This window comes from Triticum dicoccoides, chromosome 2B, assembly GCF_002162155.2.
Source record: "Triticum dicoccoides isolate Atlit2015 ecotype Zavitan chromosome 2B, WEW_v2.0, whole genome shotgun sequence".
Classification (NCBI taxonomy): Eukaryota; Viridiplantae; Streptophyta; class Magnoliopsida; order Poales; family Poaceae; genus Triticum; species Triticum dicoccoides.
Genome location: NC_041383.1, coordinates 132,639,249 through 132,655,358, shown reverse-complemented (window position 1 = coordinate 132,655,358; position 16,110 = coordinate 132,639,249). Strand labels below are relative to the sequence as shown.

The following is a 16,110-nucleotide window of genomic DNA, read 5'->3' as shown; positions in this document are numbered from 1 at the left end:
TTGCACAAAACCCTCCAAAAGGTCCTCCCTTCTAAATTTGTTTCCCTTCATAGGTTTTTGTGCAAACAAGAGGGAAACAAGAGGCAGCCTTCCCAAGGGTGTGGCGGAGGAAGCGCGTGCAGGAGGTTGGCGGTGGAAACAAGTAGCAGGCAGGCCCTGCCTCAGTCCTCCCCCTTCCATCCCGACGCGGAAGTCTAGACGGCTCCGTCGTCGCCACTTCCTCCCAGCATAGACAGATCCTTCTAGGCGGCGAAGGTAGACATGTCAAAGTGATTCCAACGTGTGCCGCAAGAGCTCATCATTTTCACGGCGTTCAGGCTGTGAGGTGGATTGTGGTCTTCAGAGACGAGAGGAAGAAAAGAGAGAATGTGTGCACGGAGGAGGGCCACAAAATGAGAAGAGATGCCCTTTTGGGGGGTTTTGTGCAAAAAATTGACACATGGCAGTAGTCAACTTGCCACTTGTGCAAGTAAAAGCTTATGTAGCACGGATAGGACCGTGGTGACACACTTAGCAAACTTTTAGAATCTAGATATGCGTTTTCATAGAATTAGAACTAACTTGACACCCTTCGAATAGTTTCAAGACTTGTGGTGTATTTTACTCTTAGGGGAACATCGTCGGATATCAGTTTCATGGATCATCCCACTTCTTCAACCTTGAGTCACCCTCACTCTTACCAGACCAGCGGTAATGTCCCCACCTAAAACCGCGGCCAACGTTTTAGATCTCAACAAAAATTGAAAGAATTTTAGTAATTATAGTGGGTGCCATTCGGGCGAGATTCAAAACAATTTGAAAACAAATTCACTATTGATCAAAATTCACTAAAAACAAGTGAATATTGATATGGATCAAATTCAAAAAATAACTTTTAAAATTTCTAAATTTCATACACTTTGCTCAGGTCCAAAAAATAACCGTTTACCAAAATGTTAAACCGTGGCGAACACCACTGTCACATTGCATCTTACCGCTCCACCCTCACCCAAACTCCAAGAGTCGTGCCGCCACCTAGGTCATCATTTCAGGCCACCCACCCCCAACACCAATCCCCACACGGTGAGTCCTTGCATCTGCATTGTCGTCCTCTGACGCTTGATGGGCATGAACGAATGAATCGCACGGTCTGCAAATCGCGTGCGATCTCACTAGTTTACAGTCGCTTGAGTCTTACCATAACCCAAGGCTCTTGATTCCAAGCATTTTGGTAAGAATTTGAGGGTGGAATGCACGGTAGCTTGTCATACATAATTCATTTTGTACTTGAATCCTATAAGATTCATTACAAATGATTCCACTACACTACATTGTTCGTAAGAAATTTAGCGCACACTCAAACTCTTAAAAAGAATCCTTTAACTTTTTTTCCTGTGGCGTGATAAAAGGATAAAATCGTGTAAGATTGAAATGGAAGAACATAACATTTGAATTCTGTGTTTAAAGAGGGCTTAAATGGCGGTCCCATACAGGATGTGTGGGGTGGACGCGGATCCTCTGCCGTGCGGCAGGGTGCCGTTCGGTGATTGACAGGTGGGCTCGCTGTGAATCAGCCCCACATGCTAGTATCCCCAACGGCGTGTAACGTACGTCAGGGGAGCTGCTTCCGTGTGGGGTGGGGCTTGATTTACCCCCTTCGTTCAAATCGAAGAACTACTGCTGTGAGGGTCGAGAAGCGTACGTTTGGTACCTGACGGTACGTTGTGCGGGCAGTGAACAGGAAACAAAGTCATCACGTCTTGTCTTGATTGGCTCCGTACGCACAGGACGCGGCTCCGGGCGGTCACAGGAGTCATGTGAGCGCGCCATCACTGCTGCCCGTCCAGCCTTCCAGGCACTGCTAGCTGCTGCCATGCCACCATGTGACGGTGTGGTGCCAACCACCGGCTAATAATTCCACAGCCGTTGCCCTCATAATTCATCGTATCATCGAGGTTACCATGCAGGAGCAGTGCGGTCGGGTCCGGGCCGGGGCCGCCGGGGAAACGGGGCCGTGATATGGAGTGAAGTGGCAGCGGTAGCAGAACAGGAGCATGGCTGCTTTGCTGGAGGAGTACTTTGTTTGTCATGAAGTACGTACGTACGTCTCTCAAAAAACAGTATGTACGTACGTACGCGGTAAGTTCGATTGGGTGGCTGTCGAGTGTCGTGCGTGTCGCTTTCGTCTTTTGGGATAGATAGAAGGAGACCGGCGACGATCGGTGTCGAGGGGTGGCGGACGAAGGTGCCGACCGGCCAGACGGGGCTATGATTGATGGTCGAAGGTGACGGCAGGTTAGATACTATACTCAATCAATCAATCTGCGACGGAATGCGTGTCACTCATGGCAACCGGCCGGCCGGGGAGTGGTTCGAAAGCGGTTGGCGACAGGCAAGTAGTTTCTACCCTGCACATGCACCATCAGAAAACACCCCCCAAAGAGAAGGTGGTGGTATTCCCAGCCCACCAGGGCCGGCCCAGTCTGTTGGAAGTGCTCACAGGGTTGGGTGTACGTTTATAGGCGTGAGTATATGCACGTGTATATGAGTGCTTTGCGTCTGTACTATGTTTAAAAAAAAACGTAGCCCAAAGGCTGCCTGGGCACGGTGGGTGATCCAGCGGCTCAGGAGCTGATCCACGAGCCGGCAAAGGTCCAGAGGAGATGTTTTCAGGTGAGGATGAGATAGATGCAACCGCCGGGCATTTGTCAGAGATCAGTGCACCGCAGGCACCTCCGGTGATGATGAGCCCACGCTCCCACGGCAAGACACCAACGACAGTTTTCAGCAAAAAGTTTTGACCAAGCAAGGATGCATGAGAGCTCTGCTGGTTCATTATTTTGTAGAGGAAGCAGTAAGCTTCACACAGCGAGTCTGCTAAACCGTCGTCGCCGGCCAACCGACGACTTTGACTTCGACCCAGCAAGTCATCACCGTGCACTGGACGGCCCGACGGTTGCGGCAGCTCCAAGTCAATGAACCCATTGCAGACCAGCACCGCCGTCGCCACCACCAGCACGGCGATGATAAGGCACCTCTGGTTCCGGCCTTTCCATTCGTGCTGAACTCAGGAGTTGAAACACAGACGGAGCCGGGACACCACCGCTCCCCAAATAGCTGATGGACAAAGGAAAAAAAAACTTAATCTGGCAACTAGATTTTTACATCTAAGAGTGCTGGCAGCCTCGCTAAACCAGAACTGAACCAGCAAGCACCGTAACAGCAGCGGTACTACTACCCATCTGAATCTGACGGTTACACTGCATGAGCTTTTTCCCCTAAAGCCTAAAGGAACACTATGTATATAGAATAAGATCAAGGATGCTGACATGAATTGCTCCGCGGCATGGCAGGGTTGCGCTTGCATTGGAACGATGTTAGAAGCACCGGGGGGCACGAAAAATGAAATGTCAGGTCGACTGGTCAGTCTGGTACGGCATCTATGGGTGCACGAGGGAGGTCTGGAGAATGGGAAGGCCTCGTGCTCAACGGCGGTAGCAAGTGGTTCGTCTCTGTCTCCATCCTGTTCACAAGGAGAATGAACTAGATCAGATACATAGCTGAGTGCCAGCTGGAGAAACAATCTGCTATAGGGAGAACAAGCCGTGGATTTACCAGCTTGATGATTTGATATGATATGGATAAATGTTAACCACTGAATCGTCAGAGGAACAACACGAGCTCCCACTGCTTCAACATGATATAGTACTCGTAACTCATTCTTTAGCCTTAATGAGCCCATAATGGTAACAAAAACCATACATGTAAAACTAGCACTATGATATTCCTGCAGCAGTATTTTCATCACTTTTGGCCTATTACTAAGAACATGATAAACCCAGTACAGGAGCTTAGTGTGAACCTTTGCTAGACCAAAAAAAAAACATGGAATCTAGTTCTGTGTACCACTATATCATCACAGCAGGAAAGGAAAATTGTTAAATGTTAATTTCTTTTCAGCATGAAACATGTTTACATTCAACACAAACAAATTAGATACGTAAACAAAATTGGAGCCCACCTTGTGCATCATGAGTAAGTGCAGCACAACCAAAAACCAGCCACTTGTACTCAAAGACATCCCAATCAACACATAAACTCAATAGTGCAACATGAATCACAAGTTCTGACCAGAAAGCATGGGAAGGAAATGGGACCCAGATATTTCCTATGTCAGCCCAGCCAAGAATGTTAACCATAATAAACACTTGTGATGGCATAGTCAATAGCTCCAATGCTGCGCTTGTCAGGTCAGCATACTTCCCTAAGGAAATGGCCAAAATACGATGAATCCACAAACATATATTTTTCCTTTTTGTAGATTATTATTACTGGGTTGCATCACCAATGTAATATCCTATAGCACAAAACTAAGCTGTCAGGTAGCTCAACAACCCAAGCTAATCAGAAGGAATTCTCTACCAAAGCAGCAGCAAGACTGAACAGTACAAGCTCACGGAAAGTCATGCTGGAATGCACTGCTCTTTTGACATATATCCTACAAAGTCAATAAGCTCAGGGGAACCTGAATATCCATCTCCAGTTCAGCAGGAACAACATTATCCACGGAACTACCGTTGGATTGTAAAGCAATAGATTCCTTCACCAAATCACTTTCGGATGTCATGATCATGGCTTCTTTGTTAGATATTCTAGTGTTAAACTGCTCATCTATTAAACCATCTGTATGTGTTACTGCAGTAACTTGGCCATTTTGAGCACTATGAAGCTCTTTTAGATTTTTATGATTACCAAGATCATTCAGACGGTTCTGATCATCAAGCTCTTTTGGGTAGTCATGACTATCAAGCTCTTCCACACTACTATGATTTTCAAGCTCCTTTAGACTGCTATGGTGATCAAGCTTGTCCAGACGGTTGTAATTACCAAGCTCTTTTTTACTGTTAAGATTGTCGAGATCTTTCAGTTTGTCCAGCTCTTTCAGACATTGTGTTTCCCCTGCAGAAAATTTGCTATCTTCAGTACAACCAAGCTCTTCTGGACTGTTCTCATTGAGATCTATCACATTGTTATGATTGCCAAGTTCACTCAGACAGTTACAATCATCGAGCTTTTTCTCACCCCAGTGATTGTCAAGCTCATTCAGATTATTATGATCATGAGGACTCCTCTCAGTGATATGACTGTCAAGCTCTTCCATGTTGTTATGGCTCTCCGGCTCCTTCAACCCATTACAATCATCAAGCTCTTTCTCAGTACTATGACTGTCAAGCTCTTCCATATTGTTATGGCTCTCCGGCTCCTTTAACCCATTACAATCATCAAGCTCTTTCTCAGTGCTGTGACTGTCAAGTTCTTCCATATTGTTATGGCTCTCCAGCTCCTTTAACCCATTACAATCATCAAGCTCTTTCTCAGTGCTATGACTACCTGGCTCTTTCTCAGTGCTATGACTGCCTGGCTCTCTCTCAGTGCTATGACTGCCTGACTCTTTCAGATCATTATAATCTTCTAGCACTTCCAAACAAATACTATCAGGAACCCGTTCCTCAATGCTATGACTCTGGAGCTCCTCAATGTTATGACCGTGAAGCACTTTCAGATCATTGGAAGTGAACAGATCTTTCGAACAATTGCTGTCCTTGTCCTCTATAGACCTATCAATGGCCTCTTCCCTGTCTGATTGATCCTTAAGAATTGCATCAGCTTGTGCATATGGACAAACAGGAACAGCTCTCAGACGGCATGCATGACACTTGAAGCCTATGAGATTATTGGCATTTTCTATGGTAATAGAATATATATCCCCATGGAACCAATCTGCAGGGAAGAACAAGCGCAATCAGAAATGCATCATTTAAACTATGACAGCTTCCCATGGCATGAGGAGCAATTGAAGTGAATGAAATTACACAGCCAAATTCCAAAAACAATTGTTTGTCTTGCCAAGACAAAAGTAATGTTAGCTTAGGAAAAGATATATGTTACATAGCTTAGGACATAATCCATGGGAAAAGAAAGTAATAATTACTGTTCTAAGAGGATCACGACAAATATTGAATGGTCAACTGTTGCTCACTTGTAAGGGCCAGGGCTAAAACAAATGATAATGAAGAGTTTTTGGCCCATGCAATTGTCAAAGTGAACAATTATAAGTTTGTTTGAAGATCACGGAGATACATAGCATGAAGTAAACCCTTCTCTTTTTAAACATTACCATCAAAGTAAACATATCTTACCTTCACAATTCTCACAAGCAATATAAATAGCATCTCCACTGTAGCATTTCTTACAAAGACAGCATACTGGACTGGTTTCTGAAATCTTCAGATCTTCAGATGGAAAAACAATTCTTGCTTTCCTAAAACTGGTTGCCTGTTCATCAGCTGTGTTCTGTGTCCATCGAAGACCATCTAACCAGTACGAGTAATGCGAAGCTGTCCTCTTCTTCTTACGACAGCTTGTTGTATGCTCGGATTTACCTGAGTTGCCTTTCATGTACTTATCATATAACCTTTTTGATATGCGTTTCACCGGTTCATTCTTGGCTTCGTTTGATGGTTGACTGTCAGACATCTTTTGTGATTTATTCTTTGACACACTCAACGGATTCTTTCTAGGCCGGCCAGGCTTGCCATTCTTCTGGCTGGTTTTCTTCTTGAGGTTGATAACTATCTGTTTTCTTCTCCTTAAACTCTTTCGTAGTTGCTTCTTCTGCTTCTTTTTCGGAGAGCTCTTTTTCTGAGAGCTCTTCTTTGATGCTGCCTTTTTCTGTGGAGACACCACCGGCTCGACCTTTTCAGCTAGGCACTTGTTGCAAACATAGACGGTATCCACAGCACCTCTAGGAACGTTGAAATGTTTTCTATGGAAAAGTGCTGCATAGAACAAGAGAATATTGCAGCTGAGTCCCAGTATAACTCCAAGCATCAATATTAGAAATAAAAGGCCAAACTTAATACTTGATGATGAATCACCTAAAAAATTCCTAACAATTTAACTTTTTCTTCATCATACGAAGATACATAAGGCCCGACAAAAAATAAAATGCCATATCCCATACACAATAAAAACAAAAAATAAGGGCTATATATTTTCTTCGACGGTCTTAAGGACTATAATGATACATATGTAACAAGAAAATAATGTCGACATATTTGCAATTTGTAAATACCTTCACAATATTTGCAGTTCACAGCTTCCCTGTTCAGAAGACAAAAAGAGGGAGATAGTCAAATAACTAGTCAAAAAAATGTACCATTCAACAAAACAGAGAATATATTAGCAACACTAAGAACAAGCTGCAGAAGCTACTGAAATGTACTTCCAGTTTCAGTTCATTTTTTTTTCAAGCAAAGTATATGACCTTGCAGGAGAAGTCAAAATGCTAAAAGCTGATTCCTATACCAATAACTTTTGCCAAAGTATTTGCCAAATATAATTAGCAATTTCAATTGTGTAGCTTGTACAGGAATATCAACATCGGCTAGATTGGCAATAGTTGTACATACCACAAAAGTTGGTACACACTCAGGGAGGGAGGGAGATAATCACCTAGACTTCAGAAATCAAATACTAATAACAGGCATAGCAAAACCTAGTCATGCAAGAAATTTCTTACTTTCTTTAGATATTGCCAGATAAACACAATACAGTACTATCTGAACAATTATATCCAAAAGGTAGAGATGAATAGTTAGGCAAGTGTAACTGACTCAGCGTAACTAATCAGCAAGACATGCAAAGAACAAGAACCATGGCAGAATCGATACTATAATACATAAGTGTGGATAAGAAAAAAGAACTGACACTTTTGCAATGAAATTTAATGACTTGCTTGCTTTAATTAATGACTTGCTTGCTCTAATTAAATGAATAGAAGAACATCTGGCTTAATTACATACCTGGCAGTTACTGTTTTGAAACACTGACCGCAAAGCTTGCTGGGAAGTTTTTGTGCTTTCTCTAGGAGGTTTTGTGCTTCCTCTAGTTTTTGTGCTTCCTCTACTTTTTGTGCTTTCTCTAGGAGGTCATCAAACACTGATCTTGACCTTTTTGGCTTTTCAGGACTGAAGTCACTCATCTTAGAAAGATCATCGGTGTCTTTCTTCTTTCTACGTGAGCGGTCATTGGTGTCTTTCTTCTTTTTAGGTGAGCTGTCCTCGCTGTCTTTCTTTTTAAGTGAGCGATTTATTGCTTTGGCTTCATATGCCCTCAAAAGACTCAAAGGGACATGACTTTCACTCAACCAGTACCTGTTCCTCTCGCTAGAGGGCTCCTCAAATTTTACTCCATGTTTAGCAACAACAGGAGGAATATTCTCCCTCTTTCCAAAATCAAGTAGATATTCCACATTCGTTGCTTCTATACGTTTTCTGCGAATTATAACTTTCTTGAAAAACCTTGCTATTTTCTGGGTTTCCTTTGTTGCAATTGCAGAAGAGAGAGTGCTCAATATCTCAGTCCACTTGATATTCAATTCAAGCTCTTTAATCTGAAGGTACATAAAGAACAATTCAGTGGCCCAATTTTATTGATACTTCCCAAAACAAAGAGAATATATTACCTGCAAAATGAGCTGGGACACATTTTGTGCCATTTCCACAGTGGCTCGCCAAGCTATGTATTTGGACCTCCTGGCAAATTGTGAACCATCGGGATACACTATGGTGGGAATTTTCTTGCGTCCCGCTGAGACATACAAGGTCACAAAGGTTTAATACATCGGAAAATAGTGTATCTGGAAACTGACAGAAGATTGGAGATACAACCTTGCCGAGCAGATTTGCAGGCCAATGACTGAGGCAACCTCTTCCAGTGAAACACTTGACGGGACAGTGTTCCACCCCTCCACCAATAAACACCAACATCACGGAAGTCGACTTTGAGCTCAATAGCAAGTGGCTTCCTCCCTGGCTTTCTAGCAATTGCATAACCTGCAGACTTATTAGATGTACGGACCAAGATATGGGCTGCAGACCCAACAACTTCAACAGAGTCTGCTGGTTTTTGCCATTCTCCTGAGAAGGCAACACGTCGCAGACTGGACTCTAACTGCAGAGTATTGGGAGATAATCATGTGAGAGTTTGGTACATGCAGATTAAATAATAAAGCCTTTAATAAGGACAAAGCGTCAAAAAGTTATACCGTGAGAAGAGGCTGCTTCAGTGATGATACATCTGAAGCCATAAGAACTGCCTTACGCCAATACATGCTATATTGTGGATTTTGCCATGGACCAGACAGCAAACCATTCAGGCGTTTTTCAATTGACAACATGCTATGTGTAGCAAGGACAATATGACTTTCCTTGTTCTTTTCTGACAAAGGACCAACAGCACATGGCTTAGTACTCTCCATACACTTACCATCAGTAAATCTGAAAATGCAATCACTACCACCACTGATTTGGCAGGAGTTGCACCAGCCACATTTTTCCTTTAGGAGATCCACAGATAACTTTTGATCAGTCAGTGCAAAAACATTAACATATTTCTTACATATTGTTTTTAGCCGAAAAGAAACTGCATCCGGGCCATGCTTCTTTCCTTCCTCATTCTCTAAAAGCTTGTCCTTTAACTCTCCAGCGGCTGATGCTGCTATTTGACCGAAACTGTAGTAGTTTATATACATAGCATTCCCAGAACGGAGACAGCAGTTACTTGCTTCTTTTTGAGGTGATGCATCTTTCTGGTCCTCTGCAGACAAACCATTAACATGTAAGCCAACATCATCTTGCTTAGAACTGCAGCTATCCTTGTTGGCACCAGAGGCATTAGGTTGTGGAGTTTGATTGGGCTTCTCATTAGCAGTAGTTTCATTGCCGTTTTGAGAAATTGACGCACGTCTCAGGGTATAACTCTGGTGTGAGGCATCCTGATCTGAATTTGAGGTGCAAATTTTCCCGGTATCCAATTGTTGAGAGCCATGCTTTTCTACGGTATACTGTACATGCTCACTAGGTTGTTTCAGTGATGACTGCCTGTGGTCTGTTTCATGGTCCGAGGTACTACATTCCTTGCTGTTCTCATATCGCCCGTTAATATTAGATGTTTCAGTTGCAATACCCCGAAACAAAGAGATCACATTTAGGATCGGATTGTAAGACGGATGACATGGAGTTAACACTGTAATAAGGGAATGAAGATCCATCTGGCCATAATAATGGCATGGAGAGTCTGGATCACATGAATCAACCCTGCAAGTTCATAAGGTCATTTATTTATTAATGCAAAATTCAACCATTTAACTGGAGTGCAAACATATAGGATCAATTTCCAAAGAAAAACGAATCATCGCACTTATGCAATATATGTATCTCATTTTTCTGCGAAGCCTTGATCGGAGCCTACAAAATGAAATAAACTCAATCTTGCAAAACCAGAGTATTGCAGTTGTTCCCTTGCTTTATCCCCAAAACTATATAGTTAATTGTCCTATTATTATAATAAAGAATAAAATGAGAACCCATATCAGCACGAAAGCACAGCTGAAAAAACTGCAAGCAACAGCAATATTCATCGACACGATAAGAACTCACTGGCAAATAAAGCACAGGGAGATCTGTGGCCAACAAAAGAAATTAGTGTGATGATCATTGTGGAGAAATAAACAGCACAAATTAAGCAGATGAAGCACAAGGGAATGGGAACTAGATGTACAGTGAAACATAAACCATATGTGGGAATGTAATTGTGACACAAAAGTCTAACAATTGATGGATGATGGCATGGTACAATCAGCACAGAATGGTACTCAAGCATACAAACTATGACAAATACTTTGACTAGTCATTAGGAAGCCTAAACAATGACAGCAGAGCAAAGGAACTCTCAGAAAGATATACACATAAGACCAAAGGAGGAAGTCTATACTGACTTACACCAAAAGATAGCCGCAGGTGCCAAAGTATAGTCGTCCATGTGGATCACTTCCCAGAACCTCTGCTCCTCTGACAAGCTTTGCCATATTTCTGGATCCGTTGTACTTCTGCATCGAACACTCGGGACAATGCCATTCTCCTTCAGGCAATAGGTCCTCCACCACCCCCACACATTTTGAGTGAAAAGCTGAAGGACAGCCATCGCAGCATAACAGGTTGCCATCCATACCACACAGATAACATTCGTCACTGTTACCATCATCCATATCATCAGAGCCTTCTGGAGGCTGAGAAGAATCTGCTAGGGCCATGACAGAAGAACCTCTCTTTTTTCTTCTTGAACCAGTAGCTCTACTGCCCTCATCATTTCCATCAAACTCAGACATCCTTAAACCAAGTTCAGCACGTATAGCCTCAATCTCAATAACATCATCGCAGAGTGAGCGTAGTAGCTCGAGTTTTACTGTTGCTGGCTGCCAATAGTACTCTGTATCTAACAGCTTTAGATCTGTAAGCTTCATACCATACCTCAGTTCTGAACCACGAGTCAGTAAGTACTCGGCAAGATAGATTGGCCAAGTTGCTAGGTCTAAGAGTTCCCAGTTAAGATTCCTATGCAATTAAAAACAGTAGATGATTAAAAGACGAGTCTCTCACAAACTAAAACCTGTAAGCCTATAATAAAACAGGGAATCGAAGACTCTTACCTAATACAGTGTATTGCTGGAGGGTCTCCTTCATGGGCCAGATCTTGTAAGTGGTTCTTCAGAGAGCGGAGCAAAGCAAAATGCACCCAGTCTATCAAGGGGTTCACGTGCTTACACCGCAGCGCTGCGACAAATGTCTCCAGTGCAAACGGGCTTAGGAAAAGCTGCTTGCTAAATGATCTCAAGCAGGAGTAGACTTGAAAGACATCCATAACAGGGAGGCCTTCCAAATTCAGGCCCTGCGACGACGGTGGCAGGTTCGGCTTTTGCAGCAGCCTATCCAGCGCAGCATCCTCTAAATCCCTCGCGACTGCGCGAGACCGACCGCTCCCATTTGCACGCTGACGCTTCCTCCCAGACTGCTGCGGCGTAGCAGCAATCGGATCCGGAGCCACATCCTCGGCGGATGAAGTCTCGGCAGCCTCGGCAGCAGCGGCAACATTAGCGGCAGCCTCCATTTCAGCCGCCAATGCCGCGGCCTTCGCTTGCCTCGCGCTCCGACGAACTGGGCTAGGGCCAACCTTCCGCTTCTTCCCCGCCGTCTCCGCCATGGACTCCCCATTTTCCCCACCCCCTCCTCCCCCCTTCGCCGGCGTTGCAAGCACAGGCACGGGCCCGTTTGCCAGTCCATCTCCATCCACGGCCTCGGCCACCACCGAAACGTCCCCCTGCGGGGACTCCCCGTCCCCGCGCCTCCGCTTCTTAGGCCGCTTCCCGGCGGAACCTCCGGGAGTCTCCGGCTGCGGCGGCATGGGCGCGCCCACGAGGATGGAGCCCATCTCGTCCCCGTCGATCTCCTCGGAGTCGCCGTCCTCGTAGAGCACGCGGAAGTACCCGGCCTCGGCGTCGTACGACTCCACGACGCCGGAGAAGACCCCGAACCCCGGGAACGCCTTCCTCACCGCCCTCCCCACCAGGTCCGCCATGCCGAAGCCGCCGCCGCGGAGGAGCCCCGCCGCCGGCGGAGGCTCCGCGGATCCCTAGGGTTTGCGGCGCAGAGGGGCCGGGGCCGGCGCCGCGGCGGATCAGGGCGGATCCCTAGGGTTCGGGGCGGATCGGCGGGGTGGATTCGGGGCTCCGGCGGTGCGGGGTTTGGGTTGGGCGTAAGGAATTCTGGTTCGCGACGGTGGGGAGGAGGTGGGGGGGTGGAGGGGAAGCAGGCGTGGTTATATTAAGTTTTTGCGTTCATAGTCGGGGCCTTTCAGTGTGTGTGAGCAGCGATGGTGCCGCCAGGGCGTTTTTGGGAGGGAAATGGAGACCGGCTCCGAACAAAGCACTCTTCTCCCTTCGATTTGAAATGAAATGTTGAGTGCCATGATGCCATCTTCTACTTGGCTTGAGGAAGACATTGTAGGACGTTTCAGTGCCCGAGGTTTGGGTGGGATAGAACTTTTTTCTCCGAAATTCATGTGTAGTTCTTGCATTACAAAAAGAAGACGGTTAGTGGTAAGCCGTTAATAAACTTTTGCCGACCATCATGTCGGGACGGTAACAGAGACAAATCCATCGGGCAGTGCTTGCTTGAACCCCTATCTGTGATCCCTTTCCGGTCCCATGTCCCCAGTCACTAGTATATTTTTTGTGAATTTCGCTCATTCTTTTTCTAGGCTTTTGTGCATTCTTTTGTTAAGTCATGACGGTTTGACGTGGGATGCCCGGAAATTCGAGGGGTGGGGTAGGGGAGGGATTCAAGTAGTTTTTTTTTCGTTTGGTTTGAAATGAAATGTTGGGTGCCACAGTTTCATTTTCTTTTTGGCTCGAGAGGAAGACATTGTAGGGTGAACGTTTCATTAGCTGAGGTTTGGATTTTACGGGATTGAACTTTTTTCTCCAAAAATCATGTTTGATTCTTGGACTACAAACGAACAACGAGTTGGATCGTACCCATGATAGTTAGCTAAAGTTTGTGCATCTAATGTTCATCGGCTGAATAGGAGGGGTGAGGGGGAGAGACATGATGCTTTGATGCAAAACTTGTGCCTACCACTATGTCGGGGTGGTAACAGGGACAAACCTGATGGGTAGTGCTCGCTCATACCCCTCCATGTGACCCCTTCCCAGTCCCACGTCTCATGGCATGGTACACAAAATTGCTCATCGTCGCCCCCCTCGAGTTTAGCGATAGCGAAAAATAATGATTAGGTCTTGAGTAACCAACCACAATGAATATTTTTTGCCTACTTGCCAGGTTCTTTTGTTTGTGGCACCAACATCCATCCGATCGACCTAAAACCTAACACATGGGCTTGTGGAGCCTCGATGTCTCAGCTTATTTGGACCTTTAGAGGTCCTTCCACACCCGAATTGCCAATGCTTGGCCTCGCCTCTCCGGTGCTTTTTCGATCTCCTGGTGCCCTTATGCAACCCACATGACATACCTTCAACATCGTCTATAGGTAAAACTAAGGACGACATGACAAGGCCGAGGCATCCGAACATCCATATGATCGTAAAACGGTGACATATATGTAACACGACTAAAATGAAGTTGGTAAATATTTGTACAACTGTTGGAAGAGGAAGGTGATGTGTTGGCAGCAATGGCCATTTCAACTGTCCAAATATAGTGCGCCGACCTTAAAAAAATAGCACACCCAGTGAGTGCAATTTGTAATCAATATACGTTTAGAATCTTTAATGTGCCTTCTCCGGTGATTACTTCCAAAACAACACATACATATTTTTTCAAAAAAAATTGTCTTTTTTGTTACTGTATAACTTGGATTCCTTTATGTGCTTCTTCTACAATGGTTTCAAGTATCGTCGTAAGTTTCTAGTCAACACCGAAAAGATACAGTCAGCTCTGCACCAGGAAAGACCCAATCAATATTAACCGTCTTTTCTGACCTAGTTGCCATCCCTAAATCGCTCCTTTCTTCATATCTCTACCCCCTCCCTCCGGCAAGGTCGATGCCCCCTCCTCCGTCTGCTACTCCGCCAGCAGGGTGTGGAGGATCCCCGGTTTTGCGTGTTCGATGCATAAATTAGGGTTAGATATTTGTTTGGTGTTGACGTCTTTTGGATGGAGGTGGTGGAATCGCGTCGCACCAACTTCAAACCCATCTTAGGCATGGTCAATGGTGTGGAGAAGCATGTGAGCCGGTGTCGTCGTCGAGCATGTGCTTCGGAGCTGTATGGTATTGGTTTGATTACCGACTTGTTGCCGACGTCCTCGTCTTGTGTAGGTTATTCCCACCCATGGACGATCACGGGCAAGGTCACCAGTTCCCTCTGTGACGCTAGCCTGATTCGGCTTCTTCCACCCAAACCTCGGCATACGCGGTGGGTAGCTACTACGGCAACATCAATGAGGAGTTTTCCTCTACATGTCTGTGTGGGCGACGTAATTGTTGCTCTTCTCTAGCGATGTGATGATGACCAAGCGAACGGCGCCGGATTCAGTTCAGAACAATTTTCTTGTAGGCTAAGATATGCTTCTAATTTTTATCAAGGGTTTTTTTTGTCGAAGGGAACAACTACCCTTGTTGTGGATATTTCTTCGTACTAGTTTTTCTAAATGAATATAATCCAGATTATTATTAGGGTCAGAAAGAAATAAAAAAGGTGATATAGTCAGGAGAGGGAATTGTTGTTAGGGTAGGTTTGGCGTGGTGTAGTAGCCGTTGGAAATTCAGCAGCAGTACAGACTACATAGTTGTGTTAGGGTAGGCTCAACATGGTGTAGTACGGTAGTAGCCGTTGCAAATTCGAAATCAGTACAGATTATACAGTATACAGAGTGAAAAGACTGAATACGGAATTCAGCTTAATCCCGGCATTCAGACTTGGGATCCTTGTCTCATTAACGTGGTGTGCCCGAAGCACACTAGCTGCTGCAGTTAGCGACTGATGCAAAACTTTGCACGTCGGTGACAAAACACTTTGACACTGTTGCTTTACTTATAAAACGGGGCGAAAGCCTTTTTCGATAAAACACTTTAACACTTGAAACGCTGGTGATTATTGTACTGTAACATATTTGTATAAGACCTGATAAGTGTCACACATTTGGCACAAAGCAATTCTACCCTGACGTTCTTTAACGACAACTTTACTTACCTGAGGATGGCAACTTTCTGTTTGAATGACAAGTTTCAGTTTCGTTTTAGGTTATTTTTAATGATAATTTTAGTTATAAAAACGTCATGACGGTGGTACTTCGTGCCACACATGTGACACTTATCATTTGGGTTTGTATATGTCTGGTCGGCATGCTAAACTTGCGGGAGAAAATGGACATCATATCTCATAGCGTACTGTTAATGCTTCAACGCACATCCCCTCCAAGTTTATAAGGGGCTCAGATACAAAGTGCTAGTATTCCTTGGTGCTCTGATATAAAGTGCTAGTAGACCCGAAGAGATTTTACGCATCTATGTTGAGTGCTCGGGTAAAGTGATGAACAAGAAAATAATTCCATTTATTTTAGTCATAAGGGCATCTCCAAGGGAACCCACAAACCGTCCGTATATGTTTGAAACGCAGGGTCCGGACGTGTTGTGCCATCCAACGCAGGCCTATATCGATCAGCGGGACGGTCCGGACGTACTTTCTCCCGCAAATCAGATATAAACGCGCGC

General features: G+C 44.9%; 1 protein-coding gene across 2 annotated transcripts; it reads right to left on the bottom strand.

Annotated features, from left to right (window-relative positions):
* Nucleotides 1-3,053: 3,053 nt before the first annotated feature.
* Nucleotides 3,054-12,679, bottom strand: LOC119362597 (DDT domain-containing protein PTM-like). 2 transcript variants are annotated; one of them, XM_037627844.1, is made up of 11 exons: nt 11,531-12,679; nt 10,824-11,435; nt 9,089-10,139; nt 8,712-8,994; nt 8,507-8,631; nt 7,845-8,434; nt 7,115-7,143; nt 6,180-6,818; nt 4,001-5,760; nt 3,595-3,669; nt 3,054-3,502 (listed from the first exon to the last, which is right to left on the bottom strand). In XM_037627844.1, the coding sequence occupies exons 1-9, from the start codon at nt 12,454-12,456 to the stop codon at nt 4,478-4,480; spliced, it is 5,538 nt and encodes a 1,845-aa protein (XP_037483741.1). In that variant the 5' UTR covers nt 12,457-12,679; the 3' UTR covers nt 3,054-3,502; nt 3,595-3,669; nt 4,001-4,477. The 2 variants fall into 2 exon arrangements, with proteins under 2 accessions (XP_037483741.1, XP_037483740.1); XM_037627843.1 differs by lacking the exon at nt 3,595-3,669.
* Nucleotides 12,680-16,110: the final 3,431 nt, after the last annotated feature.